This window comes from Gossypium raimondii, chromosome 10 (genome assembly GCF_025698545.1).
Source record: "Gossypium raimondii isolate GPD5lz chromosome 10, ASM2569854v1, whole genome shotgun sequence".
In the NCBI taxonomy this organism is placed as follows: domain Eukaryota; kingdom Viridiplantae; phylum Streptophyta; class Magnoliopsida; order Malvales; family Malvaceae; genus Gossypium; species Gossypium raimondii.
In genome coordinates, this window is record NC_068574.1 from 60831163 (window position 1) to 60859135 (window position 27973).

At 32.9% G+C, this 27973-nt stretch overlaps 4 protein-coding genes across 5 annotated transcripts; 1 reads left to right on the forward strand and 3 right to left on the reverse strand.

Annotated features, from left to right (window-relative positions):
* Positions 1–2375: 2375 nt before the first annotated feature.
* Positions 2376–5632, reverse strand: LOC105777008 (eukaryotic translation initiation factor 3 subunit F). The gene is made up of 6 exons (XM_012600038.2): positions 5325–5632; positions 4273–4352; positions 3807–4036; positions 2919–3040; positions 2723–2836; positions 2376–2617 (listed from the first exon to the last, which is right to left on the reverse strand). Exons 1-6 carry the CDS (start codon positions 5547–5549, stop codon positions 2528–2530), a joined length of 861 nt encoding a protein of 286 aa, XP_012455492.1. The 5' UTR covers positions 5550–5632; the 3' UTR covers positions 2376–2527.
* Positions 5633–13544: 7912 nt separating this feature from the next.
* Positions 13545–14919, forward strand: LOC105777007 (probable aquaporin PIP-type 7a). The gene is made up of 4 exons (XM_012600037.2): positions 13545–13963; positions 14052–14350; positions 14433–14573; positions 14664–14919. Exons 1-4 carry the CDS (start codon positions 13630–13632, stop codon positions 14754–14756), a joined length of 867 nt encoding a protein of 288 aa, XP_012455491.1. The 5' UTR covers positions 13545–13629; the 3' UTR covers positions 14757–14919.
* Positions 14920–17673: 2754 nt separating this feature from the next.
* LOC105777110 (probable aquaporin PIP-type 7a) lies at positions 17674–19042 on the reverse strand. The gene is made up of 4 exons (XM_012600175.2): positions 18617–19042; positions 18230–18528; positions 18007–18147; positions 17674–17916 (listed from the first exon to the last, which is right to left on the reverse strand). Exons 1-4 carry the CDS (start codon positions 18948–18950, stop codon positions 17824–17826), a joined length of 867 nt encoding a protein of 288 aa, XP_012455629.1. The 5' UTR covers positions 18951–19042; the 3' UTR covers positions 17674–17823.
* Positions 19043–26562: 7520 nt separating this feature from the next.
* LOC128031857 (probable aquaporin PIP-type 7a) lies at positions 26563–27960 on the reverse strand. Of its 2 annotated transcripts, none has more exons than XM_052621797.1 (4): positions 27541–27960; positions 27149–27447; positions 26924–27068; positions 26563–26839 (listed from the first exon to the last, which is right to left on the reverse strand). In XM_052621797.1, the coding sequence occupies exons 1-4, from the start codon at positions 27872–27874 to the stop codon at positions 26703–26705; spliced, it is 915 nt and encodes a 304-aa protein (XP_052477757.1). In that variant the 5' UTR covers positions 27875–27960; the 3' UTR covers positions 26563–26702. The 2 variants fall into 2 exon arrangements, with proteins under 2 accessions (XP_052477757.1, XP_012455628.1); XM_012600174.2 differs by having other exon boundaries at positions 26928–27068; positions 27541–27956.
* Between the last annotated feature and the right edge of the window lie 13 nt (positions 27961–27973).

Genomic DNA, 27973 nt, shown 5'->3' on the forward strand with positions numbered 1-27973 from the left:
AAAATGTTAATCAGTGAGAAACTTAACCCTATACCCCTAAACCTAAACCTAAACCCTATAAGCCCTATAAAGAGAGATTTTACGTAGATACAGAAAAGAGCAATCGAGGGTGGGGGTGGGGGGGCACGCGTGAAATCTAGGTCATCCCCGAACCCAAGTTTTTTGCCACTTCTTTAAATTTTGTTTTGGCATTTTTCAATTGTCTCCACTCATGTTTGTCGGTAAATACATGAATGAGTTCTTCCTCCCCCCACTAAAAGGAAGATTGTATTTTGGAAGATGATTAAAAAGGTGATTTCAAGTAAAAGACAAAAAAGAAGTGGGTTGATCAATCTGATATCAGGCAGTGTAATCAGGGGCAAAAAGAAAACATTTTATATATATTGGGTTAATTGCGCTACAAGTCCTCAATTGGCTTAGATTTCAAACTAGTTCAAAAACTTCAAAATGTTCGAATTGAGTTCTAAAAGTATCAGTAATGTTGAGTTGTGCATATTTAAAGCAAGCAGGTCAAATAGGGAAAACGTTAGGGGGCGAGCAAGGACCTCCCTCCAAAATGGTAAAATTTAGTCCTTTTAAATCATGCTTAATACAATGATATAATTGTAGTTTGACCTCCTCAAAAAATTATAATTCAATTTTATCAGCTCCTAAAAGAAAATTGTATACACGAGTGTGTCTAACTTTTAATGATATTATATGTTTTTTTAACATGTCAAATATAAGTTATCTGTATAGCAAGTAAACACATGATTACAATTTGATCCGCATGTTTTAAAAATACTTCATGTCAAATCCGAACCGGAATTCAATGCCTAAACTACCCGATAGAGTGATGCAATAGCTTGGCTGATATGATATTGAATTTTGAGGACTCAATTAAGATGCTTTGAAGTTTAGGGGACAGTTTAGAATTTGGGTCATAATTTGGGGACGTTCAGTGAATTAACCCATAGATGTTTACGCGTGTGTATTTTATTGTAGTTGATCACCCAATCATGGAAAGGAAGCATTGTTGTAAAGCAATAACAAAGCTTAAATGGTGGAAATGAATGTGTAATGGGGACATAGGTAAACATGGGATGTTGATGATGACCATTTACAAGACAACTCCCCCCATGCTTCTTTTTTTAGCTCGAGGCCTTGTTTCATGGATTTAAGTGCTCTTTTCTATTTTTTTGGGTTGGTCATCGAGCACTTTAGGAGAGTAGATATGGCGTGGGATGAATCAAAAGGCAAAGTATGGTTAATTTGTTTGTTTGTTGAAACTTTCCATCTATAATTGAGCTAAGTGATCATATATTATTAGGTTATGCTATTTACAAATTATTCAAAAATAACGGTTAAATTTAATCTAACATTTAAAAATTTTATTTTTAATTCTCTAAAATAACTCACGCACCATTAACAAGAACAAATCACTATCACGCATACACATCATAAACAAATAATTCTATGATTCCAACCCATGATATAAAATGCCAAATGAATATATATGACTAACAAACCAAACATTAAGGTTGTTTTGTTGAGCATTATCCACCCATCCATCGTTATCCAAATTTAATCACTCATCCATCATTATTTTATTCTCAAGATATGACTAAAATATATTATTCATGTAATCTTAAATTTAGATGTTGAAAATAAATTATAATCAAGTATAATTTTTTTTAAAAAGTGCAAAACAGGACAACTGGCCCATGAAAAAATTGCAATTATTAAACTTGAACTCATCTTGAATTCCCAGTGATTTATATCATGTTTATATCAACTTAAGGTTTGGTTTAATAATTAGGGTGTTCACCCCACGTCATGGATTCGTATTTAATTTAATAGTCATTGGCTACAACTCATATCATGAATTCGAGTTGCAATATATAAACAGTGATTTGTTCTTGTCAAAAGCACGTAAATTGCAAGAAAACCATCCAAACATATTTGTATAATTATCGATTGAGTTTTAACTCAATTGAGTTACCTTAAAACGTATTATTTTTCTATTTAAAAATTAAATAAATATAATAAATATCTATAATAAGATTAATGTTAAAATATATATTTACGTAATCATAATACGTTCATAATTAATTAATGCAATAAATGTTTATAATTCTTCATTAAGAAAATTGTCATTCCATTTCATTTTGTCATAATCGAAACATGCCTAATTATTTTTCTAAGTCCAGTTCATGTAATATTTTCATCTATTTTAATATTTTTATATCCATTTTACAATTCACACTTGAAATTCGTGATTGCATCTTCCAACAATAAATAGTATCTGATAAGAAACTTTTTAGTTCAGGCTTAAAAAGATTATCCCATTTTGGGATGAACAGATAACTTTACAGCAAATACTAAACAAAGAGGAATTAAAAAACAATATATGGTAAATTAGACTCACTGAAACAAAGGTTATTCGTTAAAGGAAAAGAAGCATCTTGGCAAAACTACAGGCTATTAGTTAAAAATAAATCAAAAACTGAAAATGCCAGATCCAAAAATTAATCACTTGGAAGTAAGTTTACAGAATCTGAGCTGCCGTGTTCAACTTTTCGGCTAACCCGAGTTGAGTTCTAGCGATGCTCGATAAGTATAGTAACAGCAATTGATCCTGCATGAGAGGGCAAGAGTCGCAAGAATTAGAGTCAAACATCATTTCGAGACCATTAACAATGACTTTACCGGCATTGCACTGAAATTTGGAACTTGAACTTACCTGTAGGCTATCATTCATGAGTTTATCGAAAGCTGGGGGAGATAGTTTAGGTAAGGAAGCTACTGTTTCTGCTATAAATCTACCTATGTTGTTATCGGCTGGAACACGGCCTTCCTGAGAATGAAACAAAACCAACATTATATATAAGACAGCAGTTGAAAATAAGGTAATGAAGATGGAGAAATGTTTTACGTACCACAACATCATCAACGTATTTGTAGACATCGTCTATCAAAGCCAATAGCCTTCCCATTGTGACTTCCATTCCTTCCAAATCATTTGGAAGTTTGTCGACCGCTGTTTTCTTGAGAATGTCAACTGTTTTTACAATGAATTAATTTAATTAGATTGTCAACACAAAATTGTTGATGTTACATTGCACCAAGATTACTCAACAAGTAACATATACACATTCCTCTTCACTGAACACACACTAGAGGGTAAAAGTACCTTAGAGGCCAATGTACTAAGAGTTATATTGCATTTTGCTTCCTTTACATAAAAAATGGACAAATTAGTCCCTATACATTAAATCAAAAAAATAAACTTGGTCATTTCTGTTGTTAAAAACAAGCATGGCTGACAAAATAACAAGACAATTACACGTGACGTGCCACGTGTACCTCATTCTGAGGTATATGGACCAATTTTTAACTGTAGAAATAGATGGAATTTTTAATACAATGACCAGGTTGCTTTTTAATCTAATGTATAGGGACTACTTTTCCTATTTTTTGAGTAGAAAGGGTGAAATACAATCTGACTCCTAGTATAAGAGCCTCCATGATGCTTTTACCCACCCTAGAGTTGAAGAAATGTCTAACTTCTGGTACCGAGGCAATTTAGTTATCATTCTAAACACCCAAAGAGAAAAAAACAACATAATTCGAATCACCTGACTGATCTCAAACATTAGGCACTCCATTGCCAATTGCATCCACAAACATTCTTAAACATGCATTGAGCTAGGGGTGAAAATGTGCTCAAGTGAACATGCATGTGTTTGTGTTTTGTTAAGAGAAAGAGAGGACAATATATTAATGGAAATAAGGTTGTATATATAATATGGTTTGCGTATACATACATCCAACTCGCTCAGCTTCAACCATACATAGATCAAGAGGAATTTCTTGAAATTGAGCAGCAAGTTGTCGGTCTCCAAGAGCTAAATTGACAGAAACGAAAGCCTTTACGGTACCCTCTCCATTCCTAAACCCCGTATCCACCGTCAAATGAATAGGGTTAGGTACTTCTCTAGAATAAAAATCTTGGATCAATGCACTGCCCCCTGTGACTCCTAGCCCGGTAGAATACCTGCGAAGTTCGACAGAATCAAAGGCTAAGTTGGTACTAGGATGGAAATATGCATACTAGCATAAGATAGTCAATAAGTTCAACTGTGACAGTGTAAGATAGAACAGATAGAAGAGACGATTTTAATACTAGTATTACATTTGCACAAAACATAAAAGACTGATGAGCATCAACAACTATTAATTTTTACTTTTCCAAGAGAAAACAATAAAACTCAGTAGAACTATGAGAATTACCATCCAACAATCACTTCTTTGGGATTCACTTTTTGGTGGGAGACTAACATATTATGATGGTATTCAATATCCAAAGCAACCTGCAGCCATACCAAACTGAAATTACCAAAAGCAATTAAAAAGAAGAAAACTCAACTGAGTTATGCCACTAAAAACACATAACCTTTAGTATTACTTAGGCTTTGTTTACCATTGAGGTTGAAAAGCACTTTTCAACACAATCCTTGATTTTAAACTGAGATTTGAATCCAAGCCAAAAAAGACAACTTTTAGCTTTTGGCTTTCAGATAAGTGCTTTTCAATGAAGTTACCTTTTTATCCCCCATTAAATCTTCTACTTTACAATGTTATGTCTAAAATTGACAGTTTTATCTTCTCAAAAGCACTTTTTGACAGCAATGGTAAACATTATCAAACATTTCAAAAGCACTTTTCAACCTAAATGGTAAACTAGCGCTTAAAAGACTTGAGAGTTAACATAACCATACCACATCACTAAGAAAAAGTGAGCAATGAATAACATGAATACAAACCAAACAAGCAGATTACCAAATGTAAAAGATTCTAACTTCATCAGTCAGCAAATGCTAAGACATAATAACTTAACACTTTGATTTCGGTACAAGACCCACCACTTTCAATCCACTAAACCCGAATTCATAACACCATAGAATGAAAACCTAGCTGGAAATTTCAATTTTACAAAGCCTTCATATTATTTATGAAATTATTTCAATCCAAAGTAATTCATACTGCAATTGAAGCCTATCCTTGATCATTCATATTTCTAATAATATTAAGTATTAAGAAACAAATTCAATGTACAAAGAACAATTAAAAAGTTAAATACATTAAACTCTTATAATTCACTTAACAATACCTCAATATTTGCACCATCAATCTGTTGTTCTTTTCCTAAATTTCAGCATATTGTTCTAACAATAATACCTAATAATGAGATAAAACATCCACATTCACTCACAAGCTAAACAGATCTTAAGCCAAATTAATCTAAAAAATATACAATTTTTCAACGGAAAAATTCAAGAGACCTGTTCAGCGGACTCCGTGTGAGGAACTGCATAGGAGTTACGGATATCGACGGTGCCATCAGGGAGGACGGAGCCCAGGAGCGTGCCGATGACGCGCTCGGCTTGGTCGGGACGCCTGACGTAGCAATCGCAGATGTTAAATATGACGAGAGGGTGAACTTTCGCTGACAGGCTCGCCGATGACGGTGAGTTAAACTGCAAAACGGTGCGATCGCCGGCCGCCATATTTTCTCTCCGATCTTCTACTTACGGTTTCAGTGGAAGATGAGCAAAGAATTTAGGGTTTTGGATTAGAATTTTAATATAATTTGTATACCTTAGCCGAATTTTGGTCCCTTTTATATTGGCCAAATAATAGGCCTAATATTATCCATCTCAGCCCAATTATAACCCATTCTCCGGCCCAAATGTTATTGAAAATATAAGGGTAAACTGCACCCAAGGTCCACTAAACTATTAGTAAGTTTACGTTTTGATCACTCAACTTCAAAAGGTTATAAAATAATCACTGAACTATTAGAAAGTTTTTATTTAAGTCACTGAGCTGTTAAGTTTTTTTTATATAAATTTGGTTAGCAAGCTTCGAGCGATTATTCGATTATCAGTATGGTGGATCACTATCCATTAATAAGTAGAAGTACATACCTTAGATCCAAGTCAATCTGACAATCAGTGCTGAAAATCAAAGAAAAAATTTATTCGAATTTTAGCCCGTAGATTCATGACGTTTAAATTTGTTTCATAAAAAGAAAACTAAACTGTAGAAGATAAGAGGAATGAGAGATTTTGATTGATACAGGTGGTGTGAACAGAAAAGGCTATACAAAACAATTTTAACAACCCAATGGCTTAAATGAAAACTTTGAATAGTTTAGTGACTATTTTGTAACTTTTTGAAGTTGAGTGACCAAAATGTAAGCTTACTAATAGTTTAGTGACCTTAAATGTAATTTGCCCAGAATGTAATTTGAGTAAAATTTTATAATTTAAAATTTAAATTGAATAGTGGCAAAGAATGTAACACCCCAAAACCCTTCTCTGTCACCAGATTAGGGTTACGAGCATTACCGTACAATTGGAACATTTATAATTAATTTCATTCAAAAATCATAAAATAACTTAAACCATTCCTACATAGACATATCATCCCTAAATCGAGCGGTCGAGGCTCTAAAAATACTTTAGAAAGAAATCGGGACCAATTTGAAATAATTTGGAAAGCCTAGGAAAAATTCACACAACATGAAATTAAGGGTCACATGGCGGTGTAGCTAGGCTGTGTGCCTCACAGGCCGAGACTCACGCCCATGTCTTAGGCCATGTAACCTTCGAACTAGGGACACATGACCGTGTCTCAACTTGTGTCCTCACCCGTGTAACTCACTGAGTAAGGTCATACGGCCATGTCACACGCTCGTGTGCCAGGCCGTGTAACTCTCGAAATAGTCTCACACGCCCGTGTGTTAGGCCATGTAACTAATTGACTTGCACCTTAAGCATTCAACAAGTGACATACGACTGTGTCGCCAAACTGTGTGTCCCACACGACCGAGTCATACGCCCGTGTGGACCTAAAATGTACCTTAAACAACAAGTTTACCATTTCAAGCTTACTTGGGCCTTAAGCAATTCAAATATCAATCATTTAACCTATTCAAAATACGATTAAACATGCTCAAAACATGCCAGAACAACCATCCTAAGTGCCTAACCAATGTACCCTCATTGGTACCACATCTTATATCATCAAAACACATCAACAATGCATCATCCAAATCAAAGTTTAAAGTATGTCAAAATCACTCAATTTAGCCTAACATAAAGCTACTTAAGACATCAAGTTTTAAGTTTCATACACATATCAAGCCTTTGGTCAAAACACATACTAACATTTAGCTTCAAATATAAACATATACTTATAACTCAAATTACATCACATTCACAAAACAACTAACAACCAAAGACACCTTAGGTACATGCCATTACAAAATTAAACATCACCTCACTTGAGCTTGGGATTGTTGTTGGATGCTGAGTTAGCGATAAAAAAAGAGTACCTAACCTGCGCATGGAAAACAAAACCGCATGCTGAGTAAAACTCAGTGATATTCCTATAATCCGAACATTTCAAGACATAATATGATACATGAATGCTCAAATTGAATTATATCATCATACTACTATCTAAACATACAATTACAAGATATCGCCATTTCAATTTCATGCATTTCATCACATGATTTCATGCTATACTAAATTTTCACAAGTATTCACATTTAGTTGGTTTGAACAAATATATCAATTCACATCACTTGCTATATAAATAGCTTTGCATAGATCAATCAACAATTTTACTTATATTATGACACAAACCAATCCACATTAAACAACTTCACTTATTCGAATAACCACAAGTATATCTAAAGCATTTGAATTTATTTCACAACTTTAATAATCTAACTCAAGAATATATCATATCTTCTAATGAATAAATATATATAAGTAAATATAATTATTCCTTAGTAATACCTATAACCAACCTTCTTCAATGGTTTATATAACCTTGATGTATAGTTCAATCGATACATGACACCCACTGCCTAGCGGATAAATCACGGAAGAGTTTGCGCCCAGCGTTAGTCAGATAAACCGACAAATGTGTGCCCAGCACTAGTCAGATAAACTGACGGAAGTTGCGCCCAACGCTGGTCAGATAAACCAACGAATAAATAGTGAGCCCAGCTCTAGTTGGACATACCAACGATATTTGCGCCCAGCGCTAGTCGGATAAACCGACGAATAAATAATTATCTATTTATTTTCAATTTCCTTATTCATTAATTAACATCATCATTCAAATATGAACATAAGATTGTATATCGAGTATTTGAATAACATCTAATTATCAATTAAATAAATGATTAATAAAAAGATTAAGTTCGAGACTACGGACTTACCAAAATACGACAGATGCTACGAATCGAAGACGTCTACTTAGTGATCTTTTCCTTGCCACGGTTGATACCCGATCTATTCTTCTCTTTATCAAATTAACAAATTAATTCCACTATTTAATTTGAACACCATACTTGTTTTTAATTAAATCAATTAACCTTAGATCATAATTTATACTTTTACCCTCAACAATTGACATTTACTCAACTTAATCATTAACACAAAAGAAATTAATTTGATTGCATCTTCATCTAATTTCCATAACCAACCACATATACATAAAATTTATAACAATCCCTAAATTTTTTTAATTTTATAACTTAACACCATGCTAGTTTAATTTATAGCATTTAACTCCCTGAAAGCTAATACTAATAAAACTCATAATACAAAATATTTTACTTGCTCACTAAACTTAGTAATTCAACTCAAATTTCCAGCACAAAGAACAATCCACCAAAACAGTCCCTAGAGTTCACAAAAGTTAACAATTTAACCCCTAATTCTATCAAAACAACTTCAAACATTAGAGTTTTTCAACAATGGCAACTTGCACAAATATCATAATTTCTCTAAATTTCCACATAGTTAATCTACTACATGATTTTAAACTTCAAAAATGAAACTTAAAGGCCGAATGGTGCTAACCTTTTTCTTCTCCCAATCGGCATGCAAAAGAGATGAAGCTTTAATTTTGTTTCTCTTTCCTTTTTCTTTCCTCACTACACTATTTGTTTCTTTTCTTTTATTCATATTTTTATTTCATTTTCATTTTTATTATAACTTGACACATATAATACTTACAATATTTACTAAAACCGTCCACCATCACACACTTATATAAATAATGGCTTATTTATTTAATAAGTCCCTTAATATAGATTCACCTTATCATTTAGTTTTAATTCTTACTTTTATCACTTATTTGATTTAGTCCCTTTACTTTAATTAAACATTCTTTCGTCAAAATTACATAGCCAAAAATTTAATTCACTTCTAATATAACTCCGTAAATATTTAGTGAAAATATTTACGAGTCCAGTTCAGGGAAACCATCGACTTTTGAACCAATATACTTGTACCTTGTCTAACTTTCTAATAATTAAAATTATTAGATCAACCTCAATATAATACTGCAATACCTTCGAATTATGAATAAATAATATCCACTAATTCTATCTTCGGAAAATAATATTCCGAAACCACCGTTTTTGACTCCACTAACTTTTAGGTCGTTACAAAAAAAAAACTTGTATTGCATTGATGTTAAGTCATCATTCTTCTGTTGTGTGTTGAAAAAATATTTAGTATTTAAATTTGTTTATAATTATATGTGTGAAAATCATTGTAATTAGATAAATACCATTTACACCTCTTAGCATTTTTTTGAAGTAATTAGATCGGGGTATAAGTGTGGAGAATAGTATTTAAATGGTTAGCTAATAAATCGGTATGAATCAATTGAACTGGCTAAGAGACTTGCTGAATCAACGATTCAATAATATTTTTTAAATATATTTTTATTTTTATGATTTTTAATTGAATCGATGAACCGATAATTTGACTTGTTCGATCACTAATCCAGTTCTAAAAACATTGATTAAAATTTCTGTCGTTTCCATTTGCGTGCATACCCTAATCTCCTTCTTTTTCATTTTTTAAGATTTTCACTGACTTGAATCATGCACATTACACTTTTAAGAAAAGAATTTAGATTTAAATTTCAGTGACGACATTATTAGAAGAAATAATTACGAATTTAATAAAATAATCTTTATAAACTATAAAAACAGACATGAATAATATCTTAACCATACCTAAATTTTATATAATGATGCCTCTAACCTAAAGGTTGTGCCAGCTTATATATATAAAATGATGAAAGCTAAAATATTATGAATTTGATTAATATGTTACAGTAGATGCCCATTATTTTATGTTATCCTTTATGTCATTACAATGACATAAACTATTTAAATAAATGGGATTAGGTTAAATAATTAAATATTAATCCCCAATTAGTCCATCATTATCTTCCAAAACCGATCTAGCCTGGATTATATATTGCCATCTTTTCTGCATTGTTTTGGCACGTTTAGGTCAAAATCATTAGCTCATATGATCACGTAAACAACAAAAAAATTTGTTAATTTTGATAAGAGCATCATGAAAATTTTTATATGACGAGTTAAATTATATTTTATCTCATTTATTTTTAGAAAATGGGTAAATTAATTCATATATGTTAAATCAAAGAGTAAATTGATTATTTCTGTTAAAAATTTCATCTATTTTTACTGTTAAAATCCGGTCTCTGTATGTCTACATGAGGAACACATGGCACGCCATGCGTCACTGTTTTGTTATTTTGTTAGCCATGCCGGTTTTTAACGGTAAAAATGAATAAAATTTTCAATAGAAATGATCAATTTGCTCTTTGATCTAATGTATAATGAATAATTTTCCTATTTTTTAATAAAGAGGGCAAAATACAGTTTAACACCCAATAAATGAGCTTCTATGATTTTTTACCATTAATTAAATAACCAGGTAAAATTTGATCCGTGAACAACCCTAGGGTGGTAAAAGTGGTAAAAGTATTAACATCGAAGGAGCTGGAAGTATATTTTTAATTAGAGACGTAGATTTGAATTGAGTTAAATGAGGTTTCAAAATTTTTAGATTATTTTGAGTTGATTAATTTTGAGTTTAGATTGTTTTAAGTTGAAGTTATTTTGAGTTCAGATTATTTTGGTCGGGTCATTATAAATTCAAATAGTTTTGAGTTAAGATTGTTTCAAGCAGTAAGGATGACAATTCAGATTGCAGATTTGGATATATGTAGATATTTAATCCCTTTTTTGTAAACTCGGATATTACAATTCAGATTTTAAAATTATTATCCACTTTAAATTCAAAACAGATGGGATAGATACCTATATATCCATTATTGAATCCACAGTGCTTATTTTAATAATGGTTGTGAATTTGGATATTTGAATCCATTGGTTATACAAAATATTTATAATTTTGATTATATATATAAATTTTGGGCAAACTACACCTAAAGTCACTAAAGTAATAGTAAGTTTACATTTTGATCAATTAAATTTAAAAAGTTACAAGATGGCCACTTAATGATTCAAAAGTTTTAATTTAAGTCACTAAACTATTTGAAATTTTTTATTCAAGTCATAGGATTGTTAAGCGTTTTTAAAAAATGTCTGACTAGTGAGTTCCAAGCGATAATTCGATGATTGGTACAGTTGGATCAATACCAATTGAGGAGTAGAAGAACATACCATAGGTTTAAGTTGATCTAACGGTCAATGTTGGAGATCAAAGAAGAAAATTCTTTAGATTTTGGTTTGCAGATTCGTAACGTTCAGAGTTGTTTCATGAAAAAAGAAATTGAATTGTAGAAGAGAACGGGAAAGATAGCTCTTAATTAGTGCAAACAATACGAATAGAGAAAGCCATACACCAACAAATTTAAACAATCCAATGACTTAAATGAAAACTTTCAAATAGTTCAACGACCATTTTGTAACTTTTTGAAGTTGAGTGTTCTAAACGAAAATTTTATTTTTTTGCTCAGTAATAATAATATATTTAGAAGCTACTTAAATGTAAACTCACTAATAGTTTAGTTATCTTGGGTGTAATTTACCCAAAAGTTTTAATAGATTCAAAATTAGATTTTTATATCGAAAAATTCGAGATTCGAGTGTTTAGACTATTTCAAATTTAGATTGTTGCAAGGTTGAGATGTTTTGAGTTCGACTTAATTTGGATTTGAGTAAATTGATGTTCAAATTAAGCATATTTAATTTTTATGATTAAATAAATTGAATTAAATTTGAATTTGATTTTATCGAATGGGATGTTGGAATTTTCAAATTACTAACAAGAAATTAAGGAAGGTGGTGAAATGAAAAAGACATAGGACAAAATCATAGCCACAAAAAGAGGAGTCAAATCGAAAATAGATGCCACTGCTTCACCACCCCCACGAGCTAACCATGGCGATTTCAACACAGCCGAAAAACTTGACCATCTTTCAATGGAACTATAATCGCAATCGTCCTACTCTCACCATTGTTCACGTCTCAATTATTGTCCTTAACATTTTCACCTGTCTCCCCAATCCCATGGTAATGCTGCGAAGGAAAACACACACACACACACACAAGGCTTTTATTACCTATAGTTTATTTACTGTAAATGCATTTCTTCACTAAACAGAATATATAAGTATTGTTTTTTCCTTTGGTATAATAGCAAATTTAATGCTTAATGCTTATATATTTGTTTAATTTAGTCTTTTTTAAATCAACAAATTTAACCTTTAAAGTTTATACATTCAGCCAATTTAGTCCTAGTTCTAAAACCCCAAAAACAGTTATAAATAAAATTTTATTTAAAAAAGTATATATTATAAAATTTTATAATTGACCAAATTGATAGAATATGTAAACAATGAGAGTTAATCTATCAATTTTTAAAAATTAGGACTAAGTTAATAAAATATGTAAATATTTGAGATTAAATTTACTACATTAGCAACAAAAATAACGTCAACATTTTAACGATATAGAGTGATTAGAATTTGAAATTGACTAAGCAGAGATGAAATTATCAAAATAAAAAATTTCGATAACCAAAATAGGAACATCTACTTCAAATAACCTAAATACAACTTTCTTTATTTTAGCCGAAACCAAGGTATTTATTTTCACTAACATTGACTAATTCATCCGTCGTGGATATTTTTTTAAAAATAAACCAATAAATATTCATTCCATGAACAAAGATAAAAGATAGTGAGTAATGATTTTACCATATAGTGTTTAAACACAGCTAACTTAAACTTTATTGTAAGTTTCCAATTTTGACATGATTTTTATTCAAGCTTTCACCATTTTTAAACACACAAAAAACACTGTCCAATCATTTACCCTTCCCTCAGTCTGGCAATGGGGCGGTAGCTATAAAAATCGTCAGCTCACAAATTTGTGGCCAAATTTAAGCCAACTAAACAAAGGTGTCTCACTAGCCACCCCACCATTGTCTCATTCCCATATAATAAGCACTCCAATGAAGTTTATTCATGTCATTTTCCCTTAAACAAAAAAAAATGCCAGAAAACAATTGGTCGGCCATAATTCATTATATTTAAATATCCCCAAAAATTAAAATTTCAACAATTAATTTATTCATTTATACTCATCCTTCTTCCTATATAAAAAACACCCCATTAACTCACAAAAACCATAGAGAATTTGGTTTCTTTTAGCTTACAGCTTCCATTGTTTTTCAGTAGTGAAGAGCTAAAAAAGAAGGGAAATCAATGGAGGGGAAAGAAGAAGATGTTAGATTGGGAGCCAACAAGTTCCCAGAGAGGCAACCTATTGGGACAGCAGCTCAGTCCCAAGATGATAAGGATTACACTGAGCCACCACCAGCACCCTTGTTTGAGCCTAGTGAGTTGACCTCATGGTCTTTTTACCGAGCTGGAATCGCTGAGTTCGTTGCTACTTTCCTTTTCTTGTATATCTCGGTATTGACCGTGATGGGAGTTGTTAAGGACAAAACCAAGTGTACAACTGTTGGGATTCAAGGGATTGCATGGGCTTTTGGTGGTATGATCTTTGCTCTTGTTTACTGCACTGCTGGTATCTCAGGTAACTATATGATCTTCTTTATCCCTTGTTTGTTTCTCCAGAAAATGATAGAAAAGTTTAGTATTGATGAGTTATGGTGGTGTTGTAGGTGGTCATATCAATCCAGCGGTGACATTTGGGCTGTTCTTGGGTAGGAAATTGTCGTTGACAAGGGCAATATACTACATGGTGATGCAGTGCTTGGGAGCCATATGTGGGGCTGGTGTGGTTAAAGGGTTCATGGGGAAGACAAGGTATGGTGCTTTGGGTGGTGGAGCTAACTCTGTGAATCATGGCTACACCAAGGGAGATGGGCTTGGTGCTGAAATTGTTGGCACCTTTGTGCTTGTTTACACTGTGTTCTCAGCCACTGATGCCAAGCGCAGTGCCAGAGACTCTCACGTCCCTGTAAGTTCAATTTTCTTCAATTGAATCATTCGATTGTCTAAACCATATATGAGATTTTTAACCATAACCATGTGTTTGGTAGATTCTGGCACCATTGCCAATTGGGTTCGCAGTGTTCTTGGTGCACTTAGCCACCATCCCAATCACAGGAACCGGTATTAACCCAGCTCGTAGTCTTGGTGCAGCCATCATTTTCAACAAGGACAAGGGCTGGGATGACCATGTAAGCCCCAATTCTTTCGCCATCTTCACTATTATTTTTTTCTAACTATGAATGATATACTTATCTACTTTGGGTCATGTTTTGCTGCAGTGGATTTTCTGGGTGGGTCCATTCATAGGAGCAGCACTAGCAGCACTCTACCACGTTGTTGTGATCAGAGCCATTCCTTTCAAGTCAAAATGATCAAAATCAACGGTCCATATGATCATATGATCTCAACAAAATGAAAAATTTCACCCATGCACCCTTTCAGTTTGTGTATTTCCCATTTTATCCTTTTGTTTTTGCATGCCCTTTGTGATTTTGTATATGTAAGAATGTGTGTAATATATATTATTTACTTCAATGGGGGGAGAGCCTTTGTGTCCTTTTTTTACTTGTTTTTTTTTTTAAGCTAAAAAAAGGAGAGGGTGTTGATTGCAAATATTGGACCCATTTGTAATTTGCATGGCTATGATTTGTGAAAACAAATATCATTTTCATAATAACACCGACCAATACCTACTTTCAATGGCTATGACTTGGCATGATTTGTGTGTTTCTTGTATTATATTTGCTGCACTGAGGTGTGATAATGATATAATTATATGGTAATAATTGAGATAAGGAAAGGGACTGCTTTGCTATATTTTTTATATAAAAATATTGTCACTATTTTCTTGGTTAAGATTGTTAATAGTCATATCAATTTTATAAGTAAATCAAATCATTATATCAAATACATTTGTTCTTAAAAGTGATAATCACTTGAACAAACTGCATTTTTCACATAATTTTCATTTTTATTAATTTGGTATTTAAATTTTTAAAATATTATGCAAATTGCCCCAAAACATTAACAGTATTATATTTTATGAGAGGCATAAATAATTAATGTATGACCAATATGTGACAGATGATGTGAAATTTAATGGTAAAAATGATTACATTTGTTTGGAGTTTCTTTTGTTTAGCTAAAAGCACGCTTAAAATTTACTTTTCGTAGGGGTTAAGATTATTTTGATGGTTAATGACACGGACGCTCAAAATACATTTCATAGAGTCACCCCACCTAAGCATGTTGATACAAGAAAAATTATTAAGTAGGTCTTTCTTACCACGTCAACCATGTTCCCATCCAATTATTTAATGTCACATAAAAATATTTTTCGTTGGTACAATGTACTAGTGTACCTAAACCCCAATAGTAACTCGGCATGTGGTGTCTTGGAATTAAGGGAACTCATGTATAAAAGCTAAGGCCCTAACTAGCATAACTAGAGAGGCAAGCAACCTAACACTAAAAACCTATTTGCCAAAATCCTCACCTCTGACTTGAAGGATGTGATTGGTTGGATGGAAAAATGGAAGGTCGGGAGGATGAAGTGGAAAAGTGAAAAGAAAATAAATTTTAAGTGTGCAGAGTAAGAGGAAAGAAAATAGAAAAGATGATCATTTTCCAAATTAGAAAAATGAAAGGAGAGAAAATAAGAAAGATGTGAATGTTAGTTCAAAATTATGCATTTTTCGAATCTTTTATTTTTTTTTCTAACTCTACCAAGCAACGGAAAGAAAGAAATTTTTCCTACCAAGCACACCAATTGAAAGAAAATTTATGCTTTTCATCCTTTTAGCTTTCTACCACTTCAATTTTCCATCCTTCTAAGTTTCTTTTTACCCTACCAAGTAAAGCCTGAGCTAAATACATCCAACCGCCATACGACTCTTCTGTCGATCCCGTGAACCGTTTTGAACCACTGTAGCCTCCTCTGTGCATAAACAAGTGTGATAATATTTCAATGGTAGTATGATACATATTATTTTTTTCAAGGAAATTTTATTTATAAATAAGAGTTCTTATTTCAAACATATTCAAACATAACTGATAAAAAGTATTACATGAGACACTAAAATATGATATCAAATGTATAAATATATTATCTTAAAATAAAATATAATTTTTGGAAGAAAAAAAACCATGTCTATAATTTTGGTCCAATCAATTTGATTAAAAATATATTAAAAATAAAAAATTCAATAAAAATAATAAATCCGATTCAATTGGGTTTTTAGCCGGTTCAACTAATCAGTACCGATTTCTGATTTAATGGATTCTGTTGGGAAAGCTGCTGCTACTCGTTCCATGTCCTGTTATAACAAAATTGTTTCTCTACTTGAGTCATCGACTTAGGCTTTGAATAGGTTTTGTTTGTGTTGAGTTCAATCCATTTGAATATGACATATTTGACAAAACTAGAAGCATGGGTTGACTAGGGTGCTAAGACTTCCAACCCAACCGCTTGAAATGATTGGATAAGTATGAAAGTTTTATTATTAAAATGCTATTTTTTAGATAAATATTAGATTTATTCAAGAGAATTTCTAAACAGTTGGAAGATAGATTTATGAAGACTTTATGTGATAAATACTCAAGATAATTAATATGATAATTTTAGGTTATAAATAGGAGTTTAAAGCCTATCAAAATGTTGTTGATTGACCACTTGAAAAGGCCTATAAATAGTCTGTTTTGTGCACATATTTAGGAGTGTCATTGTTGATAGCTATGAATAAGCTCGTAAATTATGGGATAATTTCAGGTTTTTGGGTGAGTGACTTGTGACAATTGAGACCTTAATTACTTTTTTGTGTAATGATAAATTGGACTTAAGCTAATAAGTAATCTGGACGATTGTTGAATAAAATCATGCACTAGGCAATACTATACAAATGTAGGAGCATTGTGTCTGAATTGCGTTAACAAATATCAGTTGTGTCGATTTTTTTCTGCTCTTAATTTTTATGCTGCCTATTTTCATTTTAATTATTTTTTTAAGTTCAAAACCATTCTTCGAACCAATACTCCGATTACTTTCCAATTTGACCAGTTGGTTTAATCGGTTCAAACATCCTTGGCCCTGGTATAATAATGGGGATATTTGCATGGCATTGTTCTCCCACATGAAATTAAATTTTCAAAAGAGTTGTGTGACAGCCATTGAATTGCTAAAGCTCAAAGGTGTTCCATATGTTGTTTAGCTTCTTGTGGTTGTCTTAAACTAGGGTTCATATTCTTCAAAAGAGAATATATATATATATATATATATATATATATATTGGATTTCACTTAAATTGGAGCAATATATTACAAATTCTTACACACAAATACAAAGGAAACAAACAAAAGAAAAATGGTGAAAATAAACAAACTGGAAGGGTGCATGAGTGGAATTTTTCATTTTGTTCAGATCATATGGACCGTTAATTTTGATCATTTTGATTTGAAAGGAATGGCTCTGATCACAACAACATGGTAGAGTGCTGCTAGTGCTGCTCCTATGAATGGACCCACCCAGAAAATCCACTGCAGCAAAACATGACCCAAAGTAGATAAGTATATCATTCATAGTTAGAAAAAAATAATAGTGAAGATGGCGAAAGAATTGGGGCTTACATGGTCATCCCAGCCCTTGTCCTTGTTGAAAATAATGGCTGCACCGAGACTACGAGCTGGGTTAATACCGGTTCCAGTGATTGGGATGGTGGCTAAGTGCACCAAGAACACTGCGAACCCAATTGGCAATGGTGCCAGAATCTACCAAACACATGGTTATGGTTAAAAATCTCATATATGGTTTAGACAATCGAATGATTCAATTGAAGAAAATTGAACTTACAGGGACGTGAGAGTCTCTGGCACTGCGCTTGGCATCAGTGGCTGAGAACACAGTGTAAACAAGCACAAAGGTGCCAACAATTTCAGCACCAAGCCCATCTCCCTTGGTGTAGCCATGATTCACAGAGTTAGCTCCACCACCCAAAGCACCATACCTTGTCTTCCCCATGAACCCTTTAACCACACCAGCCCCACATATGGCTCCCAAGCACTGCATCACCATGTAGTATATTGCCCTTGTCAACGACAATTTCCTACCCAAGAACAGCCCAAATGTCACCGCTGGATTGATATGACCACCTACAACACCACCATAACTCATCAATACTAAACTTTTCTATCATTTTCTGGAGAAACAAACAAGGGATAAAGAAGATCATATAGTTACCTGAGATACCAGCAGTGCAGTAAACAAGAGCAAAGATCATACCACCAAAAGCCCAAGCAATCCCTTGAATCCCAACAGTTGTACACTTGGTTTTGTCCTTAACAACTCCCATCACAGTCAATACCGAGATATACAAGAAAAGGAAAGTAGCAACGAACTCAGCGATTCCAGCTCGGTAAAAAGACCATGAGGTCAACTCACTAGGCTCAAACAAGGGTGCTGGTGGTGGCTCAGTGTAATCCTTATCATCTTGGGACTGAGCTGCTGTCCCAATAGGCTGCCTCTCTGAGAACTTGTTAGCTCCCAATCTAACATCTTCTTCTTTCCCTTCCATTGATTTCCCTTCTGTTTTTTGCTCTTTACTACTGAAAAACAATGGAACCTGTGAGCTAAAGAAACTAAATTCTCTATGGCTTTTATGAGTTAATGGGGTATGTGTTTTATATACTATGTTTGGATGAGTATAAATGAATAAATTATTTGTTAGAATTCAATATTTATATTTAAATATAATGAATTATGACCGACCAATCGTTTTTGGGAAAATGACATGAAATAAACACAATTGGAATAATTATTATTAGTGAAGGACAATGGTGGGGTGGCTGCTGGGAGACCTTAGTTGGCTTAATTTTGGCCACAAATTTGTAAGCTGACGATGATCCCAGCCACCGCCCCATTGCCAGAACGAAGGGAGTGTAAATGATTGGATTAATGTTTTTGTGTTTCAAAAATGGCGAAAGCTTAGTCAAAAATTGAATAACAGAATGCCAAGGTTTAATTCGATATAAATATTTTGGAAGAAAGAATTTTTTAAGTAAAAATATAATATAAGTAAAATATAATAATAATTACAAGTACTGAGTAAGTAAATGTTGGAGTAACTTTAAAATAGTAATGTTTTTTAAATTGGATTGATGGTTGAATAGATTTGATTATCGGTTCATCGATTTAATTGGTTTAACTGGTTTAATTAAAAAATTTTAAAAAAATTTGATTCGCCCGATTCAACTATCGGTTCAATCGATTCATACTAATTTTCAATCTAAGCAATTCAAAACCACTTTTTAAACCAATCCGATTCAAACAAAACTGCAAAATAAATCAAATCATTATAAGTTTACTACACACAGACAGACGAAGAACATTCAAACTAAAACTCACCGATAGGATAGGAGACTTATACATGCACAGTTATAGGTGATAGGACTTAAACCTGAATATTTAGGATTCAAGACCTCAGCCTTTTGCAACAGTGAGAAGATTTCATTGACTTAATTTAATATAAATTGGTTTTATTTTATCGAGAAAATATATGACAAATTGTAAGTGGAATTTTTAAACTCCAAATGAAAAGTCGAGATGATAATAAGTGTATTATAAATTATAGTAAAATATTAAAAATATAAATAAAATAAATAAGATATATGACAATTTTTAAATCTGAACTGAGTGTATTAAATATTAATCTTTATTTTATTAGTAATATATTTTTAGAGATTTATTATTAATATTATACCTTACCCAAGACTAACACTTTCTTTAAAAAATCCAAATATTGAGATTATAGGGAAAATCTTGGCTTTATATGAGCCAATGATTTTCACCTAAAATTGGAAAAGGAAAAATGCAGAAAAGTGAGAATCTGTAATCCAGGCTATATTGGGAATTTATTTATAATTAATTTCCTTAACCTAATCTTGTTTGTTTAAATAATTTTGTCATCTAATGACTAATGTAACAGATTAATCAAATTCAGAATCTTTCAGCTTTCATCATTATATATATATATATATATAAAAGCTGGCAAAACCTTTAGGTTAGAGGCATCATTATTCTCATTTTATAGTTTATATTCAAGTTTTGCAGTTAAGAGTGAAAAGAGAAAAGTTATTTTTATTTTACCGTTTATATTTAAGATTCATGATTAGGGTAGAGAGAGGGGCTGGAAGGGGCCCTGACCCTCCTAAAATATAAATTTTAATTTTTAGTTTTTTAAATTTTATATATTTTTAAGTTGATAAATAGTAAAATTACACTTTGCCCTGTCTTTTAAAAATTGAAAAGATATGAGTTATTAAAATAGTAAAATTACATTTTAACCCTTATTTGTGATTGCCTTTTTCAACAATATTATTTTCAAAGTTCTCTACTTAAAAGTGCAACGCCCTTACCATTACAACCAACACTTATTGATTTGAACACTTTAGTTTTGAAAATGCCTAAGAAAATTAATGTCATAAATCATAGTTTTGAAAATCAATTCATATGTTTGAATATATATATATATATATATATATATATTTGAATTTTGAAAATATGTAAGAAAATTAATATCATAACTTTCAAATTCAATCCATATGTTTGAATACATGTATTTGAATTAATCAAATTCTAATATATGAAACTTTTTAATAAAAAGAACATGGTATATTAAAAAATTTAAAAACTATAAAACATAAAAATATTCAAAATTTCTTAAAATTATAGAAAATAAAAATCATAAAAATTTTAAAATAAACAAAATTTTCCAAAGTTTCACCAAAACATAAAATTACTAAGATTTTTTAAAAGTTAAACATATGCTTCAAGTCCTTGTATTTTTTTGGATTTGAAATGTAGTCTCTCTACTTTTATTTCGAGCAATTCAATCATTATTTAAGTCTATTTTTGCACGATTAAAATTTTAAGTTAAATTCATTGGTTTGACATTTTAGGATAAACAAAATATTCATTTGGTAGTCATGTAACAAAAAAATGATATTGTAATGAATCTAAATTTAACAGAAGAATTTTTAACGATGTTAACAATTAGAGTTGCATTTTATAATTTGAAAAGTGGAGGGACTAAATTTCAAATGTATAACTATATTGTCTTAAAAGAAAATATGATTTTCGAAAAAAAAAAGAATCATGTTCGCATTAATTATTATGTGTTAATGTAATGTCTACAATTGTTGTAACACCCCTTACCCGAGACCGTTGCCGGAATCGAGTACGAGATGTCATCCAATTTAACTTACCAATTCGGAGCATAAAAATTTGCTTTTAAAATTAAATTCACTGTTCACAGCAAAACCGTCTACCTGTATAACTGTCACTAATTTAATTATAACTCGAGTTACAGAACTCAAAATTTAAATCCGTAAATTTTCCCTGAAACTAGACTCATATTACTACTTACCATAAATTTTTCAGAATTTTTGACTTGGCCAATTAGTACAGTTTATTCATTAAAGTATCCCCTGTTTCACAGCTCGACAGATCTGACCTCTCGGCACTAAAAATCAATTATCTCTTTGTACAGAATATATATAAGGTTATCGTTTTTTTATTTTGAAAATAGACTCACTAATAAATCTACACATATAAATTATGACCCATAATTCTTTCTGTACAATTTATAATGATTTTTCAAAGTCAGAACAGGGGACTTCAAAAACCATTCTGACCCTATCTCACTAAAATTAAAATATCTCAAAATACAGAATTTCTTTGCCTACACCGTTTCTTTCATGTAAAAATAGACTTGATAAGCTTTAATTCCATATATAATTCACTCTCTAATTCCATTTCTACTATTTATGGTGATTTTTCACATTCACGTCACTGCTGCTGTCAAAGAAACTACTTCTTTGAATTAGTTACCATTTACACATACATAATACCAAAACATAATCTTTACTAACCATTTCAATAGCTAATCTTAGCCATATCATTTGAACATGCTCAAAATGATTAAGACTCTATACATGCCATAGTTCAAACATTTTGAAAAGCACATAATACCGAGATGGCTATGATAGTGTGATACGAGCTCCGACGGTCCACTATTCGATCAAGTTCAAATCACTATAAAACAAAGGAAAGAAAGAGATGTGTAAGCTATAAATAGCTTAGTAAGGTACATGTAAACAATAATTACTCATTTAATAATTAACACTTTTAACATATAACTAATCAAAACATTTCTTAGCAATTTCAATCACTTACACATGCACAATCTTACCAATTCACTTGCATATACATTTTCACACTTAACATTTCATATTCACTTTAATTCATTATTAATCCCGTTGAACAGTTGGAATATACACGGATACGTAGAGATTTAGCACATAAGTGCAACACTGATATGTAGCCGAAGCTACCACTGTTATGTAGCCGAAGCTACCACTGAAATGTAGCCGGCTACCATCGAAACGTAGCCAAGCTACCACCGATCAATAACACTAGAAATGTCCACGGGCTGCTCACACAAGTCGTCAGTGTTCGCAACACATGCTTGGATCACCCAACACCGGGACTCACTGTAACACTGTAACATCGATCTCTAGTGACATGTCACTTGTATCCACTTCTATTCCTAAGTTCAACCGAATTTACACTTAACACTTTATTTTCAACACTTTAACACTTGAATAATTCATGAATAATTTTCCTTCCACATTGAATATTAATTCACATATCAAATATAATTCACAATTTATAAAAATATAACTATTATTTACACGTAACTTACCTCGGATGCAAAACGACTATTTTTTGTAATTTAGTCGATAACTTTCTCTTTTCCCCGATCACTTCCACTATTTCTTCTTTCTTGATAATTGAGCTTAGGAAGTTCAAGAACCCTAGCTATGGTGACATGAATTTTTTTGGCAGCAAACGTCTGATTTTAAGAAGATGAACACTTGTTTTCATCTTTATTTTGTCTTTTATTCAATTTGGACAAAAATGCCCTTAACCCATTACTTAGATATTTTTCTAGAAATACCCTTTTGTGTCCATAACACTAATTCATGGTCTAATTGCCACATAAACACTTCCAATTTCACGCAATAATTCAATTAAGTCATTTAATCACTAATTAGACACACTTTGCATTTTTCTCAATTTAGTCCTAAAAATTCAATTAAGCACTAAAGCATTAAAATTTTCTATCCATATTTTCACGCAATATTTCAATCAATCAGTAACTAATAAAAATTTATAAAATTAAACTATTTCACTTCGGATTTGTGGTTACGAAACCACTATTCCGATTAGGCCTTATTTCGGGCTATCACAATTGTGACATCATAATTGCAATTTGATACTATGGTTCCAACACAATAATAGGCGGAGCCATATTGCATGGTTCTTCGACATGAGTTTTGTTGAAAGAGAAAATATGGTAGAGGTAGATGTAGTGATTCACCCTATAGGCGGAGAGTTGCAAAGTAAAGATGGTGAAGCTGGGTATAGAGGAAGGAAGAACTGATGAAAGGAAGGCTTGGAGAAGAGGAGGAGAGATAATTTGGGAGCTTAAACCAAAAATGAGAAAGAGGTTCCCCATCATCGAGGAGTAAGAGGAGTATATGAATAGGTTGGCCCCCTTACCATGTGACGTGTTCTAATTGGTCGGCTTGCCATTCAATGGTTCCTTGTTAGGTTAGCAAGATGATCTGATGTTTTTAAGTTGCAAGGTGTGTGGATGATAAGTGATAGGTGGGTTGTTAGAGTAGTTAGGCTATCAGGGGTAGCTAACTTATGTACTCCTAACAACCTTGTGGAATAGTTCTATTGGCGAAGGATGAGGACATGGCGAACTAGGTCAGGCGACGGAGGTGGTGGTCTAATGGAGTTCAGTGCTATTCATCCTTTTGGCGAGGGAGTCAGTCGTGGAGAAGGAGGCCTTAACAAGGTATATGTAACAATTGTCCCTAGTCGAAAAAAATGTTGCAAAATGGCCTTCCTTGATACATGAATTCCTGTAAGGCAAATATTACTTACCCATTTTTGTGGGACATTTTCATCAATATAAGGTACAAATATTCATAATTTTCAAAATTTTAGATTTCAAACTTTGTAACAGATGACTTAAGTGCTAACTTGATGATTAAGCGTGATCTAGGGAAGCACTATTTAAGACATTGCTTGAGTCGTGTGAATTTTTAGGATGATGATGAAATGTAGGACACAAGGCAATGCTTGTTTTGGTATTGCAATGGTTTCTTGAGAAATATGTGCACAATTGATGTATTTAGCAATAGTTTTTTGAGAAATGTGCATGAAATTTATGTATGTGACAAATGGAGGTTAGTTAGGTTCTTTTGGAAATAAGGTAGCAATTTTACCTTATTGGTTCTTCAATGCGAGTTTTTTTTCCACTTTCCTTCTTTGATTCTCTACTTTCTTTCTTCATTTTCATGTTGGGAGTTTTTGAGATTCTTTTCTTCATAGAGTGGTCAGCAATAATAGGTATAAGCATATTGTTAAGAAGAAAGGTAATAGGAAGAAGGGGTCAATTGACATATTTGTCAGTACTGACAATTTTGAGTGCACACAATGGAGGAGATGAGGGTGTTATTAAAATGTTATGGTTTGCAATTGGACAACTACCAATACGAATTTTTTATTCCAACCAAGGAGAAAACTTTGAGTATGGTGTTCGTGAAGGGTAAAGGTAAGCTAGCCTTTTTATACCATTATACATGTTTGAGGCTAGATTCCATCTTCCTTGCATTCCTTTTTTGTGAAGGTTTTGAGCTCTTATGGAATTGCATGGGGTAGTTAGTGGGGACCTTGTGGTAGGATCTTATAACATATTTCCTTTATTGTTAATGGTGAGGTGAATAACTTTTGGTGGGAGTGTTCTGGAAGATTTATATTGTGTCTCCCATTAATGGAAGGTATTAGATAGGGTTTGTATTCTTCATGGCACACAAGGGTTGTCAGGTCATGTTGGATAACACTAAGAGCAACATGCATCTAATGAAGGAAAAGTATATTATGAGAAAAAGATTGTATGAAACTGTGATTCCATGTGATCCCTATCCCTTTCCAATAGGAGAATGACAAATTAGATTTTTCCTCCTAATTTTTAGCATTTTTAGTTGAATTTGAATTTTTTCAAAAGGAAAAATCTGATTTGTCATTCTCCTAGGAAAGGGATAGGGATGACGTGGAATCACAGTTTTATACAATCCCTTGCCGTATTTGTTAGTCCACCACTACTTTATTAGGAACTTTCATTTCCTTAAAAGGTGGATGTTACCACCAAGCGATATGTGTACAACGAACCCTACTCCACTCTCGAAAAATGCTTGTCAATGATACCTACGCCTTAAAAAAAGTTTTTTATTAAAGGTTAAAAGGACAATTGCCCTTCATAAATTAATTTGGTGTTATTGTTTTGAAGAGAAGAGTTCTAACAAGTTTTGAAGAGTTAACTTATGTGCGGGCCTTCAAACAAGCGAAGGTTTTAATCATGTGGAGAAAGTTGGATGCATAGGGGCATTGATGTTGTTGGAAAGATTTTTCCGAGGTAGAAAAATAACTTGTAGATATGTTGGTCAAATATGTCCATTGCCCCTACCGAAAATGGGAGTGTAGGAGGAAGAAGGTGCCAATCTAGAAAAGGAAAAAGAAAGTTGGAACCTCTAGTTTGTAGGAGGAGAAGAGAGAGGTGTGTGAAAGCTTGAACCATAATACAAGAGGTCCCCTTGTTGAGGAGTAAAAGGAGTACATGAATAGGTTAGCCCCTTACACGTGGTGCATTCTGATTGGCCAACTCGATATTCAATTATTCCTAACTATGTCAACAACATGACGTGCTATTACTAAGATATAAGGTATTTGGGTGACCAATGATAAGTGTCTTGTCAGAGTGGTTAGATTGTCATGGTAGCTAACTTGCGTACTCATGGAGGAATAGTTCTTCTAGAGAAGGATGGATTCCTTGGTGAATTAGGTTAGGTACTGAAGGTGGTGGTCTATCAAAGTTCAATGTCGTGCATGCTTTTGGTGAGGGTGTTAGCCGTGGCGAAGGGAGTCCTTGCATGGGATATGTAACAAGTTTAAACTTCAAAAAAGAAAATTGTGGGTCAACCATTGAAGTTCAACCTCAAAGTTGTTCCATTTGTTGTTTGACTTCTCATGGTTGCCTTAAACTATCCTTCAAATTCTTTGAAAGAGAGCAAATTTATATTGGACTTTACTTAAATTGGAGCAATATATTACAGATTCTTACATCCAAATACAAGAGGCATGCAAACAAAAGAAAAATGGAAAAACAAACTGAAAGGGTGCATGAGTGGAACTTTCACTTTCTTGAAATCATATGATCATGACCATTGATAATGTAGATCATTTTGATTTGAAAGGAATGGCTCTGATCACAACAACGTGGTAAAGTGCTGCTAGTGCTGCACCAATGAATGGACCCACCCAGAAAATCCACTGCAATCAAACCAGACCCAAAGTAGATAAGTATATTATTCATGATTAAAAATAATAATAGTGAAAAATGGTGAAACAATTGACTTACATGGTCATCCCATCCCTTGTCCTTGTTGAAAATGATGGCCGCACCAAGGCTACGAGCTGGGTTAATACCAGTTCCTGTGATTGGGATGGTGGCTAAGTGTACCAAGAACACTGCGAACCCAATTGGCAATGGTGCCAAAATCTACCAAACACATGGTCATGGTTAAAAATCTGGGTTTTTAATGGTTTAAACAATTCAATCATTCATTTGATGAAACTTACAGGGACGTGAGAGTCTCTGGCACTGCGCTTGGCATCAGTGGCTGAGAACACAGTGTAAACAAGAACAAAGGTACCAACAATTTCAGCACCAAGCCCATCTCCCTTGGTGTAGCCATGATTCACAGAGTTAGCTCCACCACCCAAAGCACCATACCTTGTCTTCCCCATGAACCCTTTAACCACACCAGCCCCACATATAGCTCCCAAGCACTGCATCACCATGTAGAATATTGCCCTTGTCAAAGACAATTTCCTTGCCAAGAACAGCCCAAATGTCACCGCCGGATTGATATGACCACCTATAACATCACCATAACTCATCAATATATACTATACTTTTCTATCATTTTCCTGAGAAACAAACAAGGGATAAAGAAGATCATATAGTTTACCTGAGATACCAGCAGTGCAGTAAACAAGGGCAAAGATCATACCACCAAAAGCCCAAGCAATCCCTTGAATCCCAACAGTTGTACACTTGGTTTTGTCCTTAACAACTCCCATCACAGTCAACACCGAGATGTACAAGAATAGGAAAGTAGCAACGAACTCAGCGATTCCAGCTCGGTAAAACGACCATGAAGTCAACTCACTAGGCTCAAAGAAGGGTGCTGGTGGTGGCTCAGTGTAATCCTTATCATCTTGGGACTGAGCTGCTGTCCCAATAGGTTGCCTTTCTGAGAACTTGTTAGCTCCCAGTCTAACATCTTCTTCTTTCCCTTCCATTTTCCCTTCTTTTTCTTGCTCTGATAAACAATGGAACTTGTAAGCCAAGGGAAGAAAACTCTACGGTTTTGGTGAGTTAATGGGGGTGTTTTTTATATC

Excerpts from the sequence above, each read along its gene's own strand:
- LOC105777110 (XM_012600175.2), bottom strand. The coding sequence starts at position 18,950 with ATGGAAGGGAAAGAAGAAGATGTTAGATTGGGAGCTAACAAGTTCTCA. Across the intron at positions 18,529-18,616 it reads CTGCACTGCTGGTATCTCAG|GTGGTCATATCAATCCAGCG; the intron begins GTAACTATATGA and ends GTGGTGTTGTAG. Across the intron at positions 17,917-18,006 it reads ACAAGGGCTGGGATGACCAT|TGGATTTTCTGGGTGGGTCC; the intron begins GTAAGCCCCAAT and ends GTTTTGCTGCAG.
- LOC128031857 (XM_052621797.1), bottom strand. The coding sequence starts at position 27,874 with ATGGAAGGGAAAGAAGAAGATGTTAGACTGGGAGCTAACAAGTTCTCA. Across the intron at positions 27,448-27,540 it reads CTGCACTGCTGGTATCTCAG|GTGGTCATATCAATCCGGCG; the intron begins GTAAACTATATG and ends GTGATGTTATAG. Across the intron at positions 27,069-27,148 it reads CCAGAGACTCTCACGTCCCT|ATTTTGGCACCATTGCCAAT; the intron begins GTAAGTTTCATC and ends TGTGTTTGGTAG.
- LOC105777008 (XM_012600038.2), bottom strand. The coding sequence starts at position 5,549 with ATGGCGGCCGGCGATCGCACCGTTTTGCAGTTTAACTCACCGTCATCG. Across the intron at positions 4,037-4,272 it reads AAAGAAGTGATTGTTGGATG|GTATTCTACCGGGCTAGGAG; the intron begins GTAATTCTCATA and ends CGAACTTCGCAG. Across the intron at positions 2,837-2,918 it reads AATACGTTGATGATGTTGTG|GAAGGCCGTGTTCCAGCCGA; the intron begins GTACGTAAAACA and ends TTTCATTCTCAG.
- LOC105777007 (XM_012600037.2), top strand. The coding sequence starts at position 13,630 with ATGGAGGGGAAAGAAGAAGATGTTAGATTGGGAGCCAACAAGTTCCCA. Across the intron at positions 13,964-14,051 it reads CTGCACTGCTGGTATCTCAG|GTGGTCATATCAATCCAGCG; the intron begins GTAACTATATGA and ends GTGGTGTTGTAG. Across the intron at positions 14,351-14,432 it reads CCAGAGACTCTCACGTCCCT|ATTCTGGCACCATTGCCAAT; the intron begins GTAAGTTCAATT and ends TGTGTTTGGTAG.